Below are 21,151 nucleotides of genomic sequence, written 5' to 3'. Positions count from 1 at the left end.
CTTGTTTTCAAAAACATCATCTCTTTATTGACATCTTCAAAAGACCGATTTTTCATTTGACTCTTCCCAAGTCGATGGTAAACTTCAGAGAACAAGCAGAACCACCATGTTACACTCCTACTTCAATAACTACTGCACTGAACAGTTTTGAGCATTTGTACCTTTGTCTGTATTCTTTCAGTGCAAAATATTTCAATCAATAAATGTTTTGCGTTTACCTCTTCATGCATTTATGGCTATATTTAGATTGCACAGTCAAGGGAAAAAAATAATCTTGATTATTGTACTTTTAATTAAGCAAAACTTTCTCTCAAAAACTCTCAACCAAAAGTGAACATTTGTGTGGCCTCATGACTTGTCTATGTGCACATATTCAACCAACTTCCATCAAAATAACATTTGTCTCTTCGTAAGGCTTTTCTTTCTCACTACAAGTGCGAAAACTCTGCGGTAAACAGAATTAACAGCTTTGAGAATTGAGCCAAACACACTATCTATCAGTCCTTACCTGTCTTACACAACTGTTTAAAATATCACCTATCCAAAACAGAGAAACAGGCAGAAGGAACAGTCACAAACAAAGAAAACCCACACAAATCATACATAAACATTAAGCTGAATGGAATGTACATCTGTGTTTTGGAATGTATGTTTGAGAAGTGCACATCGTGCAACTGTGCTTTGCCACGTAATACAGCTGTACATCCAAGTGTGCATGCTGACAAGAGGCCCTCACATGCTTATATTTTGAACTTCTAAACTTATATTCAACATGAACAGTCTACCAGCCATGTTTGCAGAGGAGCAGCGCCTCTGTGGAAGCTCTGAATTCTTCACAGTATCACAGTTTCTCCTTCAAAAAAAACACTGAACATCTGATGCACTTGTGAATTTAACACCTATGGAGCAAAAGTGTGTGCACAGTGAGCAGGGGTTTGTATGGGTCTCAGTGTCTATATGAGTGCAATTTAGGGCTTTGCAGGCTGTGTCTCTGTTCTAGGTGTGGCTTATTTAACTCGTCCCTGAGGTCTTACTACCACCAACACCAAATGATGACCTCAAACACAAGCATCCTAAATGGCTTCATTCATTCTTCAATTCTTCATCCAATACAGAGATTTCTAAAACTAGAAAGTACCTGCTTGATTTCTACTATGAACACAATGGTTTATACAGGAATTCGCTTAGGCCACGGGTCCCACAGCACTGCTGTTTAATAAAGACTTTGTACCTAAAAAGCACCAGCATAGCAGATCGACTGCTGCCTTCATCATCATCCATTCAGTCACTCTTTTAGTGACTTTAGCTTTAGTCTTATTGCTTAAAACAAAATGTATCAAAGTCACAGTGCTGAGAGTCTGTAGTATTCCACATCTAGAGGTACGTCGTCCTTGAAGATCATCAGACACTCGAAAAACAACAGGATGTCCATGTAAATTCTATGTAACAAACATCATGAACATTATCTGTATAGTAAGGCAAATACAAACAAAACAAATATTTGTCAGAGCCTTTAAACATCTTCAAACAAGAATATAATAAATATTAGGTGTGTGACAGACATCAACCACTACAGCAAGTCTCTGTCTTATTTATACTGTCTGGTACTTCTGGGTGAGTAGACAACCAGAGAGGAGCTTCTAGACATTGGAGATATTTTGTGAGGCATCCCGTGCTTGTCGGATACCATAGAGCCACTTAATGACACGTGCATTCCTCTCGATGACAGATATGCCGTAAGGAACACGCTCACTGGGCTTTATAGGCCCATCATCCTCCTCCTCCTCTTCTCCTCGCTGTCCATCCCCACCGTCCCCACACTCGGAGCTAGGCGTACTGACGCTGCAGAGCTTGGAGACTGACACAATGTCCGAATTTGCCCGGGCAAAACGCTCTATGCCACCCATTCCTTCCACCTCATCTGGGTTCAGTCCACAGTAGTTGAAGAAGCGCTCCAGGTCAGCTGTGGCCCGAGAGTAGCGGTCGCTCAAGTCTGACTTGGAGCGGTGAAGGGAAGGGTGTTTCCGGGTTGAACCAGGACGTGACCCTCGAGAGCTGGCTGAGGAAATGCGGGTGAAAGCGGGGGAAGCCGGGGGTAGAATGCCAGGGCGTAGAAGCAGCGGGCTGGAGGGTATGCAGGAGGATGAAGGGTGAGCTGCCAAAGGTTGCTTCTGAGCAGAAGATGTGGGAGGTGCCTGTGGCTGGGCTAACTGTGGTTGAGCTACTTGAGCTTGTCTAGGTTTGGGTTGTAGAGGCAATCTCTGAGGTTTCCTGATCTCTGCCTGTGGTCGCACATCCACCCGTCGTACAGTTACGGAGTTGGGGGTCCCGTAACTACCTTGTGGTACCAGTTGGGGAGCTCTGGCTGGGACCGGAGGCGGCCTTCGGCTGGGCTCTGCAGGTGAGGGTTGATTGATAAGAGGAGAGGAGGTGCGAGAGGAGTTGGGCGTTGAGCCAAGGTGTGCTTTCAAGTTAATGCAGTGCTGAGGTTCTGCAGATTGTCCACTACCAACACTCTGACCTCCAGAAGAGGGTGAGGAGGCTGAGGGAGAAGGAGAGGATGGGGTAGGTGAAGATGCAAGTGGTCCATCACAGACATTAATTAGATTATTGAGTACTTCAAGGTTGAGTTGCGGTCCTTTGCTCATGCCATGATCCAGTCCTCCGTTCTCTGTCTTAAGTAGCCGCCGGGTAATCTTCCTTGCTGGTGGAGTGTTTATTCTGCATTGCATCATCATGCTTGGTGACAACAGCGGTTTGCGGATGATTGGAGGTTTCACAGGCTCTTGTCTAGTAAGTGCTACTTGCTGACTCTTTACGTACTTGGCCTTGTCTGCTTCCAGGCGCTCAACTGCACTCAGTTTCCGTGTTCCTGGCTCGGGCGCTCTGCGGAAGTAGTCCGGACCTTTGTTGAGGATTCGGAAAGGCATGGCAGAAGTGAAGGGACCCCCAGTAAGACGGCCATCTGTGGGACGAAGGGTCTCCACTGGCATGACTGGAAGCAGTGGGATTAATTTAAGTGGTGAAATGAAGGCTAAGGGTTAAAGTTTCTGTTGTTCAAGAATGTCTTGCAGTCCCAAGAAAAACTTTTGTAGTCACGGGTCTCTTTCCTTCCCCTTTGTATTTTAAGCTCGTTTCCCCCCACCTTCAAGGGCCCCTTTAACTTTCTTACCAGTCTGAACACTCCTGCTGGTGTTACTTCACTCTTTTTTGTGTGCCGGCCTCTTGCCTCTATTATCTGCTCTCTCCTGAGTCCGGCTCATTGAATAGAGGCCCGTGGGATGGGGTCATAAAGTGTCACATTCCACATAAGTCCGGCTGAGTGACCCACCAGGACCAGGCAGATCCTGAAGTGAGCTCCTTGCAGCTGAAAGGTTAGCTGAACTGTTCTGGTGAAACACGGTGGCTCAGTCTTTTCCTCTCAAACTCCAGATGTCCCAGATTTGTAAAACACTCCTTAAAAACCTGATCCTCTTTTTCTTGTAATCCTGGACTCTTTTCCTGGAGGAAGGAGAGAGAGAGAAAGATGCTGTCAGACATGGGTAGGCAAGAGAGGACCTCCTCTCGCTCCCCCTGCTCCACACATATAACAGATACTGGAGTACTCTAGGGCGAATGGGGGCAGACGTTTGGTTTTAATGCACTGTCTGGCCCCTCCCATTACACTCTTAAAGCCTCCAGATGCTGCATGTGTGAGCAGCCAATCAGGAAAGAGAAAAGAGTTCCACGCACAAGAGGTGGAGAAAGGAGTAAACCAGCAGCCAACCTCTGATTGGTCGAGGGTTGGAACGCTGACCAATTGCACCCTTCCCCCACTCACAACAAACAATCCTACTGAATTTTTATTCACATGTGATTCTTTGAAAATAAATAAAAAAAGAAAAGGGCAGAGCTATAGAACAGCTGCAATCTTTTATATTCAGTTGCATCAAATAGTGGTGTTTTATGAAAATATTTAAATGTCCTCCTTCATTCCACTTGTTCAGTGTTCATGAGCACACAAAGGCACTTTGTGCAGTGTCTTTACAGAGTACATTATAGGCAGATTATCATCTTTCATATTCTTGTCTCAGACTAGATCTAAGCAAAGACTAATTTAAATCTGTCTGAAACACTCATGAGCATCCACACAGCCTGTCTCAGAAAAGCTAGTTTTATATAGTGTAGTTAAACTTTTTTAACTTCAAACCATAAACAAAGAGAGTGCTGTTCTAGAATCTGTGCTGGCTCAAATTTACACATTTTCCCTCACTCTCTCTCTTCATCACAACTTTGCTTTCATATTCTCTTGATCCTCATTGTCAAGGGAGTGAAGATAATTAGCCTTTTCCCTTCCCTATTCTTCTTTTTGTTACTGCATTAAAGGTTTGGATTACATCATCAAGAGCGCTGAGAGGCTTGTTCCTTGCCGTTCATCATCATCATCATCACCATCATTATATTCAAATACATATTTTTAATTAATCTTTTTATAGCATGACTTCTTGTCTGGGCCCTCATCCCCATTACACTCCCCCTCCCCTTCTTTCACTAATAAGATAAAAAAGACTTAATACAATAGAAAGACAGACATATTCTCTAACCAAGCAACAGTTCATTTGAAACCCTAAATATAGTCTTAAACTCTAATTACTGAACAGAGTGAACTGCCTTTAGAGAAACCTGCTAATAACCTCACTGACATATTTGGCCGAAAGACTGAACAATAAATAGTCTAAATTGCTTAAATGAGCCACTTGGCTTGCACTGCAGTTATTTCCAACATGAAATCAAAATTGACCCCATTTGCTTTCTTAATACATGTTCCTTGTATTATTGTGAACATTTTATCAGTGCATATTTTTCTGTCTGTCTTTACTGCAAATCTTAATCAAAATGTAGTAGCTTGCTCTTCCTCTGAATTTTCAGGGTTCGAATAATTTTAACTTCAATATTTTACTGATTATCGTTTTAATCTATGTAAAATAGGAACATTTCATGTTAAATTTGATTGACTCTTCAGGGTTATTTGCTTTAGATGCAAGATTAAAAACCATTACTGTTGCCACCAATGATTCCATTCTGGTTTTTGTCATTCAGCCATGTGATTCTGACTCATATGTGACAGGAAAGTGACAGGTAGGTTAAAAGTTGGTTACCATTGAGAAATGTCTTGTGTTGTGATGTTTCCATTACTATGGAAATAGAATTATTTAAACATGCTTGGCATGTCTCTGTCTGTTATTGTGTCTTATAAGAGGCTTATTGACAGAGTAATGCAATAAATGCTTATCCAGGTCAAATTCTGTGATACATTTAGATGATGCATACACACATAAACACATTCAGCTGTCTCTCAATGGTCAGGCTTTTAATAGAAGGCACAGTTGCTCAGGATCCTGCTATGCTGCTAGGGGTGAGGCAGCTCTAGTGTCCAAAAGCCCAAATGGATCATCATTCCTTCCCCTCTACATCTCCGTATTCCCCTGCGCTACACTAGCCTTTTCCAAACACCAACATGGAGAAAGCTCTTCCACAGGGATCATAGACTACAAGCATGAAGGCTTGTACATATATGGATAACAATGAAAGCTAGCAGAAATTCTAGGCTTGTAAAGTCATCAGAGCCCTTTCTCAAAATTATTTAACTACCTCAGGCATCAGTGAGATAAGCACACAGACAAACAGCTAATTCAACATCCAAATGATGTTCCAACTTAAACTATATACTAAAGATGATTTTTGGAACTATAATATTTTGCTAAAATAAAAAAAGAAATAAAACAAAAAATCACTTTAAACATGAATTTTTTTTTTACTTTTTAAAGATTAACTTCTACATATGCACTCTAAACATAAAATATGGTAAATTAACATGAAATTAAATATCCAAGGTTGGCTGATAGTATCCAAAATGAACAGATACAAACAAATGTTTAAAATAGATCTCTAATATTTGCAGATAATATGGGTACCAAAATATTGTACATCTCTAATCTAAACAGAACTTAACCTGAGCAATGATTAAAAATAAAGTTCTCCCATGCAGACTGTAATACGCAGGAATTCGTTCCCAATTTTGGGTAGCAATCCACCAGCTGGGAACCACTGTTTAGAGCAATGATAGACTCTGTCCAACAGAAGTTGAAATCTTACTCATCTTACAGCACTCCGTGATCCCAAAACCATTAAAGTGTTTAGGTCTCATGTAAAATAAGATCCCCAAACAGAAGCAAACACACAGTGGAATGTGAAGGCCAAAGGGGCGAGAGTGGCACGAACAGTCCACAGCTATGGGCACAAGCGTGGTGTGAACTGATTGAGATAACAGAAGCATTTCAGCACTGAGCCAACTGGACCCAGAACACTGAGGACATGGTGAGAGCCAGGAATACACACATTTGGAGCCATACACACCCACGTCAGACTGCTACAACCACAGAGACACAGGCATCTCCAAAGCAAACCTTGCTGGGCACAAAATAAAGATCTGGTCTTGATTTCTGAGAGCTGATGTAATTTTCCCCACAGTGTTTAGTGGTGAACTGGACTGTTGGTTGAGCCACAAAAAAACGTGAATGGAAAATGTTTGCTAACGGCTTGAGCATGGCATCTAACAGTGATGTTTTTGTGGGTGTTTTTAAACCTGAATGGATGTGTAATGTTCATTTTATTAGTGTTTAATGATTTGAGGTACACTAAATGAAGGAAAATGTGATGCAAATAAGCTTACAGTAAAAACCATGGACAAATGCACTGGGAGACGGCGAGTCGAGCACGGAGGTCTACAGCTGCAGGGAGAAAGCAAAAAATGACCTCACTAATTTTGGCTGAAAGAAACTCCACAATGTAATTAGAGGGGAATTCAGCATGACTGGAGGGGATCTGCTGTTTTAAGGATATCTTTTAATTACTGCTGCGACAACAGGCTCAACATGAGAGATACACGTGAGTGGGGAAAATAAAAAAAGAACAAGGAAGAGAGAGACAATGCAAGACAGAACATGAGAGAGAGAGAGAGAAGTGGGTCGGATATCTAAAAAACAGAGATAAAGAGTGAGATAGAGACAGCATGTTGGTAAACAGTAATTTGAAGATTTTTAGTTTTCTAATGTGAGTGGTGCTTGCCAAAGCAAATCGCATCACCCCAATGTCAGGTCTTGCTTAAGTGCTAAAGAATTTTTTTAGTCAGTTACTATGTTGTTGCTAGTGTGTTCAGCTCAAATCCATAAGCCCAGTCTCTATGATGGTCCTTAGATATGCTTGGGTGCTCCTTTTAATGTCCATAATATGTTTTGATACGTTGACCAATTTAGCTTGACACACCACATCTTTCCTCAACAAACCCCACAATTTGAGGCAGCATTCATGTTCATAGCACGTGAGCTGACACTACCTGAACTGTAAAAGACCGGATTTCAGTAATAACTCAAAATGCGTCATAATTTTGACTGCGCTTTGGGAAAGGGAAGAATTGCAATGGTGATGCTTGCCCTAGCTGTACAGTCTTGGATGTCAAACTGTCTATGTAGAGGCATATACGACTTTGTGACTGGAGACTGACAACAGATCAAAACCAACATTTCCTGCTCCTAGCAGCCCAGAAGGATTCACTCTGAGGCTGAGTCACCTGTGCAATGTTACAGTTACCCTCCTGTTCCCCAGGCTACATACTTTCCATCCTTTAAAGTGTCAGGAAGCTCGCATGAATCTGTTCAGGTATTAGGTGAGGACTGAGTGTAGAACATCTGACATCACTATGAGTAACGAGGGAATTCAGGAATCTCTCCCAACTGGAAACATGAGCCATCCTGCTGACTAAAGCGGATGTTAAGTAAAAAGAGAATGAATATGTAAATCGAACTCAGGCAGAGACCTTCACCAACCTGTGTAGTAAAGAGACTTGGTGAGGTAAATATTACCTTTGCAGGGTCGTTTTTTCTGCATGCTACCAAAAGAGGAAACTGATAAAGAGAGTCAGATAAGATGAATTTTGGAAGAGCCCCCATAAACTACTATTCAGCAACAAGAAGTTATTTATTCCCGGTGCTTTTATGTCACAGTTCTCAATTGATTTATTGATAACGGCTTGTTTCAGCTGTATTTAGAGTGACTGAGTGGCTGTGCCCTACAGATGAACCTCATTTGTGTAACCACTCACTTAAAGATTTGACCTCTTGCATGAGAATGTAGGTGTTAGATGTAAGTACAAGCTAACTAGCATCATTCCCAATGTTTTTTCCTGACGGCTTTCACTGTATTGACAGAGTCACACCTCTCCCTCAACTTACCTCAGCAACCGCGATAAAGACGCCCCAGAGAATTCAAGCCTTTAGCCTGATAACCTTTCACACTGCCTCCATCCATTACTACCAAAAATCTCTATTGGTGAGGGACAGCTGGTTAAAAAGGGTTTTAAACAGCCTTCTCTTCTCAACGTGTGGCAACGCACAGCACAGCCGTTTCCCCTCCGTCCACAGCAGGCCAGGATGACCTCTCAACACAACATCATTAGACAGAGCTGGTATTGTACTAAACGTCCCACAGCAAGACCAGGATACAACTAACATTGAATGTCTGAATGAGCCCCGAGGATATTATCATCATTCATCTCCCATTTATAATGTCAGCCAATATATGAATACCTAAAGAGATTTAAATACAGTTGCCCTCAGTGCCATTTCTCACACTCAAAGTTTAGCCAAATAAAAGGAGGCATAACATAGACTTCTGTTGATTTTAATAAAAATAAATTTTATACATTTATGATTACTATAGACTAATCATAAAGCAGCCTTTATTAATATTTTATAAATATTATATATGGCTGTAGCCTACTTAATGATTATTTTGGTAATCTGTCACAATTTCATTGGTTAGTCAGAAAAAAATATTTTCTGTATTTTATTCAAAGAACATGCTATTTCATTGCTGTCCCCCAAACACTGTGATGTAAACTAATAACAATTATCCCCGTAAATGTGTCAGAAGCATGTTAGAGAGGAAACGAGCAGAGAATAGGCTCGGCCCGTTCCTCCATCTCTCATGTTGACTGTAATAAGATAATCAGATGAGAGCAAAAAGTCCATCTGTCTTTCATGGGCCAGCCACAATGTGAGCATAAATTCCCCAAATTTCCCTCCATCTATCACTTTTAAAGTTCAAATCAGAGAAACCAGATTAGATCAAATCAGATCCCTGGAGTTTAGCATGAGAGAGGCTGTGTTGCAGTGTTGCAGCACAGCACCGCTCAGACAGATGTATCTGACCCCAGAGACCTGGGTGATCTGTCACTTACATGACTATTAGTGATTTATCGTTTCCACCGGATAAAGCTCTGCACTACCAGCTGCACTCTTGAGCAAGGACACTGTGGTGGCAGAGGTCACTTTAAAATCTCAACCTGTTCAATCGTCCTGGCAAGATCCTCACAGCGCTGCCAGCGGTAAAAAGAGAGATGCACCTCACTGTCATATTGATCAAGCAAAATGGCCTGATCATCCCCTAATTACAACCATGGCACCCTTCTATCTGTCAGACTCATCTCAGGAATCCATGACCCAGGTGTCCTTTAAATGGACCCTGACCCTGTGGCCTGCCTCAGGCTTGGCAAAGTAAAGCTGAGAAATGTCACTCACACATTCTAAACACTGAAGACACATGCACACTCACACCTGACAGAATTACCGTCTGCCACACACAAGCACGCTAACAGACACACAGAAGCAAATATGTGTGTGGACACAGTGTCTAATCACAGAGATGGTTTAAGCGTCAGTCCAGAGTGTTGTTTTTACCTTCTTCCACCACAGCTACCAATTCCGCTTTCCCACAGTCTCTTACACACACACACACACACACACACACCAAAACAAAAGAAAAACAAACAACTAGTAACTACGTTTACAAAAACTAGAGCACAACACAAACATGGCCTCCAAACAGGCAGAGGTCACGTATTAACCCAGTTTGACCAATAACTAATTCACGAATGTCAGTGAGTTAATGGATCTCAGATCGGGAAAGAGAGAGAGTTCTTTTCCTGCACGAATATGCAGACAATACAACAGAAAACGCCTCACAGTTGTTATTACACACACTGACTCAGTTCCTCATTTCTCATATCACAACTATTTTGACAAACTGTTGACATTCTTTTTTAGGGATGTACGATGTATTTCATATCGGCTATCAAGTTTTTCGATATTGGATATTTAATTGTTGATGCTCATTTCCCCCCCATGTTTACATTCAAATGACATTTGCTGTCATCTCATTTAAAGTTAACCTTCAAAACACTAATAATTTATAAAATGAAGCAAATCTCAAGATGAATGCCCATTTTTGTACATATTAATCTTGTGATGCCTAAATTCACTTGCAGAATTTTTTTTTAGACAAAATAGTATAAAGAAAGTATAGATAAATATACTTTGACTGTTAAAAAATTCTATGCCAATTCTTTGCCAATTATCAGCTTTATAAATAAATAAATATCAGCCAGAACTGTAATATTGGTGCATCTCTAACAACAATGGCACAGAATGACATTCAGCACACACAAAAACCAACACAATCCAACAACTGAGCTCAAAAATGCAAACCCAGAGACATCCACTGTTTTAATGCATATAATAAAAGTCCTAATGGGAAAATGCTTGGAGTTTATCTGTATTTAATTGCCCAAAAACTGAACTCAAATCACCCTACACTCACACGATTCTTACTGATCCCATATAAACAACCATTATGTCTTACTAGGTAATCAGTCCAGTCCCAGCACGCTCAAATTAGACTCACTAGACACTCACATCCTTCATAAATGAATGAAATGAGAGGACATGAGTTATGCATGAGCCTTACTGTGACTGTCATTACAGTTGAAGATAAAAAGACAAAAAAATACAAGTAAATAAAAAAAAAAACTAATATAAAAATATAAAAGAGTTCAACAGGGTCAACACAAACTAACTGCAGAAAGCATGAGACTAATCCACTAGTCTATAAATTACTGGATCTCTGTTACAAGTTGTTTAACTTACCAGGATAAGTGTTTTCCAAGAGCAGGATGAAACTCTCAAGCTGTCGAGCCTTTTGAAGAACGGAGCTCAGCAGAGAGTCGGCACTCCAGTGAATGTGTGTGAGAGTCTGTGTGTGTGTGTGCACGACTGACACGGCAACTCAAATACTTCTCCTCCTCCCTCTTTCCTACATAGCTCCTCCTAGCCAACTCTTTCAGGAAGAGCTGGGCTGGAGAAATACAAGCAGGAAGCACAACTCTTCCCCATGGACACATGTCCAAATTAATTCATTCAGGCACCACAGTATGTGTTTGTGCCTTATTTACTCCACAAATCCTTTGCCTATTCTTGGTCTCGAGGGTTTCCGATTGAAGTTGCTGCTTCTGATCGGTGTTCACCTCCTGGATATTTGTGACGGTCATTGCCCAAAACAGCTCTCAATAATCTTTTCCCACATTCCACCTCAGACTACAGGAGGAAGTGATAGCTTCATCAAAGTAAAAGGAGCGCTGCAGTGGTGGCCATAAGGAAATCCCGTCATTCAGTCGGACAATTTCAGGAAGATTTCCAAGGAATTACCTGAGACAGACTGAAGAGAATCATCTCATATGACTGTTTCTGTTCTGGGAAGCAGACCACTAAGAAGAATTTGTGGTTTGTCTGGATTTAGCATCACCCTCAAAACACAAGTTCATCCCGTAAAATCCTGTAAGAGTGGACTGGATCCAGCTCAAAGTGACAGAAATAAATTAAAGTTACGAAACAACACTTCATTTTCACTGACACGCCTGTATCAAACTCACTTTGAAGACTCCACCTCTCCATTTTAAATAGATTAACTAGATTATTTAAGGAGTGGTTGGATGAAGTCTGGTTTGGCAGACCACCTTTGTGTGAAGGTGAATGTTCTGCTGAAAACAGATAACATCTGCCATCAAGATGCACTACAAATAAACAAGTCTGACCAAAACAGCTCCTCCTTTTCAGGTCTATTCATTCAGTCAAGTGCAGGTGTGGATTCTTATCACATTCCTCTCCATTTGACTGCCTTTGAAACCCACACCCTCATGCCAAGGGGGCATACCAGAGTATTCACAATACCCACAGAATGTCTGCCTGTGGCTACCGTAAAAGATCTCCATGGGAATGGCTGAAGCTCTGTCTGCGTTGAGGAAAGTTCATCAGGCAGATGCTACCAAAGCTCTGAAATAGGGGTGTGAATGATGGAATTGTTCATTCAGACTTCTATTCTAAAGTGAAAATGCACATTGAGTTGCATGTCATTTTTGCAAATGTGCACCCCTAGATTTAGAAAATTAAGCAACATTTCACTGTCTATAAACAATGATTACATTCACTGAAAACACAGTGATAGTGTGATAGAGATCATAACAACAAGCACTATCAGTACTTAGCTTGAAGGATTTTTTCTGCTTGCCCAATCAGGCCAAAACTTGCCCTGCTAACATTTTCACTGGACACCACCCTCATTCCCCCAGTATATAATACATATATTTTGCCACATGTAACTTTATATAATCATATAACTTATAATTAATAAATTAGGTTTATAATGTATTTTTGAAATTAAATGTACAGTGGGTACGGAAAGTATTCAGACCCCCTTACATTTTTCACTCTTTGTTATGTTGCAGCCATTTGCTAAAATCATTTAAGTTAATTTTTTAGCAAAGGGTCTGAATATTTAGGACCATGTGATATTTCAGTTTTTCTTTTTTAATAAATCTGCAAAAATGTCAACAATTCTGTGTTTTTCTGTCAATATGGGGTGCTGTGTGTACATTAATGAGGAAAAAAATTAACTTAAATGATTTTAGCAAATGGCTGCAATATAACAAAGAGTGAAAAATTTAAGGGGGTCTGAATACTTTCCGTACCCACTGTATATGTATATTTTGTATTAAATGCATATATATTAAAATATTGATAACAAAATATAATTTATTATTAAAGCTTATCAAATTTTTCATCAGGAAACTACAAGACTTTTCTGACGGTCTCTGTTTTTCTCAATGTAAAATACTTAATTAGACAAAATTAAGAGTAAATACATTTTTTAAAAAAAACTCAAATGCATTAAAACACAGCGGACTGTTTCAATGAACACTTCAATAATCAAATTGCTTAAGCATATTTATTCACTATATTTATAAATAGGGTAAATGTATAGGGTATTCAGTGTCCTGTACATTAACATCAACAAATCACCTTTAGTCTGAACTATATGAGATTGTTGACATGGGCTACACTAGTTACAATTTTATCTAATTATTGTTTGAATGCATTTTCATAACTATCATCAAGAGCTGATGACCATTGAGTTCTTCTCATGTCTGCCATCAGATTTCCTTTTCTATTTTTCTCTTCAAACTCTGTGCAGGGATGAAGACTTCAGATCCTTCAACTTAACATCATAACTTCATCCTTGCCCAAGTACTTGAAATGTTTATGGTGAAGCTGCTTATGTTGCAGGATCAACGCTAATGTTAAAGAGTCTGGCTGCCCTGTGTGCCACATTGGTAACGCTGTCAGCACTGATCTGTCTGGGTGCTCATCTGCGCTGCTGAAGAATGGCAGGTGTCTTTGAAAGAGAGGATTATGGAGCAGTGCAGGATTACTACTGCCCATCTTTCATTCTGAAGATCACAGCCCACACTGTAGGCTCTGAGCGAGACACACACACTCACTCACAGGGTCAGACTCGTATACGGACATCTCCTTTTACAACTCAAATTACACACAGACATGTCCAAACGGGCTTTCACACCACTAAATCATCACAAATACAAATGCACACACACCCCTCTGTGAACGTTCATGTACACATAAACATGATTGACTGATTAGTCAAATTAGGCATGGGCCAATTACCGGTTTCAAGGTATACAGCGATTTGAAAATTTCACGGTTTCAAAACCGCTAATATTTTCCGTTATACTGTTCCTGCGGTATGCGCTGTTTTTCATGTCTCCTCAAAGACTGAACGTGTAGGAATCCCTCAGGTTGAGTGCAGTGTAGACTAGAGAGTAACACGACCCTGCTCCTCCTGTTGGTGCGAGCGAGCGGTCAGTCACGTGTGTGTAGGATGGCCGAACTTAAGAAGCTACCCCTGAAACTTGCGCGATCGGCAACTGGCCGTTTTTTGTCTTATTGCAATGCTTATTGTCTCTGTTCTGGACTTGCACAAACTGCGTTGCAATGCAATCGTTTTCCAAAATGACATTTATGTGGAAAATATGAAGTCTGTAAACGGTTAGAACGAGCTGTTTTAGGGGGGCGTGGCAGAGTCTTAACTTTGATAAAGAATATCTCTTTGGTTTTGAGACTTTAGTCTTTGCAACTTCAGGGATCTTATCTATGCACAATCAGCTTGTAACACTTCAAAGAGAAAGGAAAACTTGAAATCGCATCATATGACCCCTTTAACACAGGCCAGAGACGTTGAAGATGGACGCAGAGAAAAATACTGTAGCAGGCAGATCACTCACTGTTCATGATGCACAAACTATTGGAAGAAAATCCTAAATATTGATTTGGGGGTTAATATGAATGTATTTCTGAACGGAACTGACTGTCTTCAGAAAAGTTTACGTGGGGTTTTCTTTTCATCTCGTCTCTGTATAGTTCATATGAAAGCAGTGTTTCAGAGCAGCACTGCTTTGTTTACAGCGGTAACCAAGGAAACGCTGTATCTGCTGTTCCAGAAGCGCCTCCTGCTGTCAGAGAGTGAATCTGCATCTCATTCAGAGCTTCTGCTGTTTGTTTCGTTCAGGCATGTAGTATAATTTCACAAAGCTAGTCAGAACATGTTTTTTTCTTCAAATTGGGTTATTATTAAATCAAATTATGTATATGAAATGATACAACTAAATGATATGAAATTATATCAATTATATGTATATGAATTATATAACTAAAATGAAATAACTGTAATTACAGATTTAGGTTAAATAAAAATGTCAGTCTTTATTTTTCTTCTTTTTAGGAAACAAATCAAAGAAAAAATAAACAAATTCTACTGTTCCTAATTTTCGGTGTTGCTCAAAAACAAAATATTGTGTTTTTTTTACCCAGTCATTTAAAAATAACACATTTTAGAGCTGTAACGACAATAGCGTGATACCGTGATATTTTTGCTTAAGGTTATCATACCGGCCCATGCCTAAGTCAAACAGTGATGAAAATGTCTGTTTGTCACGATGAGGTCAGCCATCATAACAAGCCGTTTACATACTTTACAGTTGCATTTAAATAAATGGTTCAGATTTCCATATGGGTTACATTTCTTATCAGAGGATAGAAGAGAGATGGACGCCAAACCAATTCCCTCTGAATGCAAAAGTGGCATTATAAGCAGATCCGGACAGAATCTCTGTTGTTCATTTGGCATTTTTTTGCACAAAATTCTGCAGTATGGATCTACCCAGCTAACAACAATTTGCTAACATTCCCATTAAGTTATTTATTATTAAATGTCATTTCAAAACATTGTTTTTTTTATGTTTTAAAAAATCATTTTGCAAACATTACGGGAATGTTACTTTTGCTCAGAATGTTCTGAAACTAGTAACATTCAAAAAACATTAGATGAACAACTAAAATATTTCAGAAAATTTAACGTTCTGTTAATGTTACTGGAAGAATGTTTGTTCATAACGTTAAGGGGAAGCTTGCCAGAGCATTTGCCGAAGTTCTGAGAATGTTCCCTGTTGGCTGGGTGAACAACCACTCAAGAGGCGGAGCATATATAGAACCTTCAAGTCAGCGGAAAACTGCAGAGTTTTCAGCAGAATTCTGTGCAGAGATTATGTGTAGGCCTGGTTACAAGTGGGTGGCACTGAAAAGAATGTTTGAAATTGAGCCTGCTTCAACATGCGCACAGCCACACACACACAAAATTTAAACAGTTTGCTAAAGAGGCCAGGCAAGTCAACACCACAGATTTGGAAACGTTACACAAAAACAAGAGCACCTGAGCCAATCAATGCATGGCGAAAGAGGGAGATCAGGGGTGAGTAGGGAAAGTAACGATTCACTCAACTTTATTTTATTTTAAAACAAGCCCCAAATCAAATAAATAAGTTACACAAATAAAATAATCTCTTCATATAAACAAAAATAAGGGTTTGTCTCTGCTCTTTCCATTTAAAATTAGAGGCAACCACTGCATTTTAATCATGATCCAAACAAAGATGCTGCATACATGCATCATGAGCAGTTTTTAATCTAAATTAGATTGTATAATTTCTAAATTTGAAGCAAAAACAATGGTTTGACTTCAGTTTTGTGAAATTATGCATAAATATCTGCATGAAACAGAAACAGCAGACGAGCTGAATGAGATGCAGATTCACTCTCTGCCAGCAGGTGGCGCTTAAAGCGTTTCCTGGTTTCTGCTGTAAACAAAGCAGCGCTGCCCTTATGAACTTTAATATGCATTATACAGAGGCAAGATGAAACGAAAAAATACCATCTAAACTTTTCTAAAGACAGTAAGTTCCCTTTAGACATACATTCATATAAACTCCTACACCTAACTGAATCGCGATTTGTTTAGCATCTCAACCGATTTGAATCGTCACATATTTAAATCGGTTTTCATCCGGCTCGCGGTTAATCGTTACATCCCTAGGGGTGAGTGTACTCTCAGTCGCAGTGCCATGGGGAGGAGGCCAGATTCAATCTCTCACGTGCTGGAGGGAAACACGGCCCTCTGGGTAGGGTGGAGGGCTGGCTGGACTAGTGTTGTTTATCTAGGGAGGGCAGTTTCTAGGGAGAGGCTTGAAAGAGCCAACTCACATTCCTCAGGAAAAAAAATTTAGATTTAGAAGAGTGCATGAGGAAAAGAGAAAAGCTAGGTCACGTTTTAAAGTCCAAACGTGGGGAAGCTATATTTAGTAAAAGCATGTGGGTGGTTGATGTGGCAAACTTCTTATGGGTCAAAAGCATCATCAGAGATAAAAATAAGACTAGACTTATTAGTTGAGTGTGCCAGAATTTCATATTTCTGGAATTTCAGTGCTCATATTATGTGACCGTCATGGTTTCCTCTGAATAAAATAAAATATTTACATTTATTCATTTAGCAGATGCTTTTATTAATGGTTAATTTACAAATGAGGAACATCTCAAGCACTTTATTATAAAAGTCAACAATACAGTAATCAGGTATACATTAGAAATGTAGCTTAAAATATTCAAACATTTGTTGATTAGCAACCATTTAAGTAATAATAAACTTAATACAGGGGTTGGTTAAATAGACTCTGTCAGAGAAATGAGTCACACGGTGTGAGGAAAAATTGTTAAGGACATTGGTTCAAGATGTCTATATTTTATGGAAATTTGCTTTACAGTAAAAATTTAATAAAACAGTCATTTTAACTTTATATCTTTCAGTACTATTACACCTAAAAACATAATGTGTAATTGGGAATGCCAAGACAATTCTAGCTGATTTCAATTAGGCCACAGATTGAGGAAACTGCAGCTGCAAAACTGTGTGTGTGTGTGTGTGTGTGTGTGTGTGTGTGTGTGTGTCCCATTATCAACCCATCAGCTACTGAGAAATCACACAATAAACAAGACCTATTATACATTGATGATGCCTATTCAAACATTTCACTGATTTTTTTTTCCCCTAAATGAATCATCATCAACTGTTATTAATTCTTTAAAAACTATCAAGCATTTTAGAGTTTTAGGAAAGTTTGAGATCACTCGATGTCTCAGATTCTCTCTCTAATCTTCTCCACTCTGCTGAGCGTTGGATCATTTTATCCGCTGGAGCCTTGAGGCTGTCAAATATCACAGAGAGAGACTGTGGCGCTTCACATGGTTTGCAAACTAACTGGCTTAGGACCTAGTGGCTAGTCTGTGGTTGAGGGTATGTGTGTGTGTGGTTTGAGAAAACAGACTTTGCTCTGGAGGAGACAAAGAATATGCAGACTACAGATTAATCTTTACTAAACAGTAACAGTCCCCCCGTTGGCTATCTCTGCTGATAGACCTCCACTCGCCGCTGACAGTCCTAAATTGGAATTTGACTTCCGGCACATCCTGAAAATCCACAAAGCACAAACAGAGAAGACAGAGGAGACCAGTAAAGTCATGGACTCAGATTGTGTTATGACATCCAGACTGATCCCACATTTCACAACACTGTGGAGAATGATTTCCACAAAACTGACATCAGCACTAATACTCAACCAAAGAGTGCACAATCTTTTTGCCATGTGGCTTGCTGTGGGCCTTTACTCTATTCAAATACATATTAGGCCTGTTTAGACTTCATTTTCCACATCTAGCGTACAACTGAGCACACAAGCTCTTCAAAGTATATGCATTCCCGGTGTAAACACTAAGGAAGAAAAATGCAGACAGTCATAAAACCCAGTCATAAAAATGGAATTTACTGTATAAATTAATGTTTTATGCCTTAATTTGATTACCCATCATTTTTGATAATTAATTTGTATTACATCATAATCCAGAAAAATTAAAACAGACAAACAGAATTTCTAAAAATAAAAATAACATTAAAATACAGCATTATTGTAGTATTATAGTATTATTGTAAAATGTTTTAAATGATTATAAATGATTATAAACATTTTATTAAACCATTAAAATGGGAAACATGGAATTTAGGAAAAATAAAGCGGAATTTGGAGAAAACTAAAATGCGGCCTTAATGTAATTTGTGTTAAGCTTTTAATAAATTGTTATAACATCTAAAATAAACACTTCAGTCATTATACCACAAAGAAAAGGGGCACAGGTGCCAGAATACATAGACATGACATAATAGCCGTTCATTTTTGTTTGAATACTTCAGGCCTTATTGTGTACAGAAAGGTCAACGAGATGCAATTCCCTATTTAGACAGACACTGAATGATAATGCTCAGGCTATCAACTAACAGGGAGTAACAAAAATATACCCTAAACCCATTTCAGTTTCCTTTGCAGTGGAATCAGGTCAGAACAACATAAAAAGTAGTAGTAGTCTATATGTGTACAGTAAAACAAAACTGCCAAGCTGTCTTGTTGTTATATGATCAGTTTCACTTGGATTGGTGACTAAAGATATCCTATATGTGCAGACATCCAAAATCACAGGTCTATTTTAAGCATTAGAGGACTCTAGTACTTCAGCAGCCAAATAACCACACACTCATAAGTTCTCCCACTGACAGCTGGGATTCAATAACATGGGAAACTGTCTGAAAGCTTAAAGGGAAAACCCCCCAAAACATCTCAATAAAGGAACTTCCTTATTAACAAAATACGCTCTATCCACCCACTTAAATATAAAAATAGTGCAAAAGACACAGTGCCGTGAAACAGATAGGAAGCACCTGTCACTTCACACTTCTGTGCAGCTTTTTAGTTACTTCAGTGAGCAGTGTTGCAGTCGAGGACAAATCCCTCACAGAGAATGTGTGCGGTAAACCTTCACTCCAGGACTTGCCCTTGGGCTCCACTTAACAAGACTGCACATTAATTTTCAACGCGACAACCTGCAGTAAAAGTGCTCCCTCATCACCCAGAACTGATTAGAGATGGGCGGGCTGACTCACTGCCGCGAATCGGTTCTTTCGAACAATTCATTTTCAAAGCAAAAGATTCAGGGAATTACGTCATCACGCAGTGGCAAATTAACGTTCTCAAAAATTGTACTATCAATGTATCATTCAGCTCATAAAAACATAGTTATCAAGAACACATATATCATCTGCGTTTACACTGAACAATATAAAAAATCATTTACATCACCTGGAATCTTTCAGACCATCTGTGAACCGCTTCAAAAGATTCGCTAAAACCAAATCCCTCAGATAGCGTTACACATCGTACTAACTGAACGTGCTCAATAATGATTTTAAAAAACAACATGTGAGTGATGGCATTTCGATCGTTGCACGCGTCGTTTATTTTATTACTTTGACATTTAAATTAAACTTGATTTAAAATATTTGAATGTCTTTTCCGCATTTACACTCGATTCTGATGCTATCGTTTTTGGCTTCGAATAATCCCAAATCTGATAATCATTTGATTATCATAAACTGTCATTGAGTCTTCATTTTTAGCACTTACCTGCAGCGTTTCCAAAGCAGACCCCGAACGGTTAAGAATCAAACAAGAATGTACCGCATGAATTTAGCTAATAGCTGAAGTGTCTTTGAGACAAAAATGAGTGTAGCTACATTTTCACGAGCACGATTGAATTTCTGCGGGGAATATACCATTATCAGACCATAACATATGAGGTTGCAGTGTTATTGTGTTATAAAAAACATAGGACGTCGACGGTAGCACATGCTTTAATTTAACACACAAACATATGCCTGTTATTTATTAATATGTTCTTACAATAAAACAAAATGCAGTTTAGGACAAGAAAGCGGGTTTGTGTGTTTGCACACGGAGTGAACACCCCTATTACTGCGAATAATAGTATGAGCCGAATCCCGCCGTTGGTCGCTTCCCAGTTTGGAAAACGCAGGAACGTTTCCAAGGTAACCGCTCCTCAACGTGTTACGTATTACGTCATTGTTTTGCCTCCCTAAAAACTCAGTACGTTCAAATTCGCTGTATGTGTATTTTGTATGCATATTTTTGTTTGCGTTTTATGTTTTCATGTGTATTATTGTAGTCCTAACTGTACTTTGACTGTGTTTATTGAAGTTTAATAATAATAAAATAAAACAAAATTAAAAAGTACGTTCAAATTCAAATGTAGTACCTACTCAAGCAGTATTAACAGTATTATATGTATTAACTGATAATAAATCTGGGTAAAAACCAATATTTAAACCTCAAATCATTTGGTTTAAAATCATTGTCAGCAATGCTAAAAACATGGTAAACTGTAAGGAGAAGAGGCTTTGCAAGCTGAAAAAAAAGAAAAGAAAAGAGGAAGGTACTTTAGAAAACTAAAACTAAAAGTGTTTGATTTAAATTCGGGCCTAGATCATTTTTTTGCAGCTCAGTAGGACAAGAGCATATGGAGGACCAAACCTGCAGAAATGAAAAATAAATACATAAATATATAGATAAATAAAGAAATAAAATAGCAGGAAAATAAATAAAGAAATAAATGACTTGATAAAAACAAATATAGTT

At 39.1% G+C, this 21,151-nt stretch overlaps 1 protein-coding gene across 2 annotated transcripts; it reads right to left on the bottom strand.

Annotated features, from left to right (window-relative positions):
* Nucleotides 1-616: 616 nt before the first annotated feature.
* On the bottom strand, nt 617-20,234 carry LOC107562466 (protein FAM110B-like). 2 transcript variants are annotated; one of them, XM_016247101.1, is made up of 2 exons: nt 20,123-20,234; nt 617-3,501 (listed from the first exon to the last, which is right to left on the bottom strand). In XM_016247101.1, the coding sequence occupies exon 2, from the start codon at nt 2,991-2,993 to the stop codon at nt 1,641-1,643; it is 1,353 nt and encodes a 450-aa protein (XP_016102587.1). In that variant the 5' UTR covers nt 2,994-3,501; nt 20,123-20,234; the 3' UTR covers nt 617-1,640. The 2 variants fall into 2 exon arrangements, with proteins under 2 accessions (XP_016102587.1, XP_016102589.1); XM_016247103.1 differs by lacking the exon at nt 20,123-20,234 and adding an exon at nt 11,022-11,132.
* Between the last annotated feature and the right edge of the window lie 917 nt (nt 20,235-21,151).

The sequence above is a fragment of the Sinocyclocheilus grahami genome, unplaced genomic scaffold (genome assembly GCF_001515645.1).
Source record: "Sinocyclocheilus grahami isolate Dianchi unplaced genomic scaffold, SAMN03320097.WGS_v1.1 scaffold824.1, whole genome shotgun sequence".
Classification (NCBI taxonomy): domain Eukaryota; kingdom Metazoa; phylum Chordata; class Actinopteri; order Cypriniformes; family Cyprinidae; genus Sinocyclocheilus; species Sinocyclocheilus grahami.
This window is presented reverse-complemented; position numbering and strand designations above follow the sequence as displayed.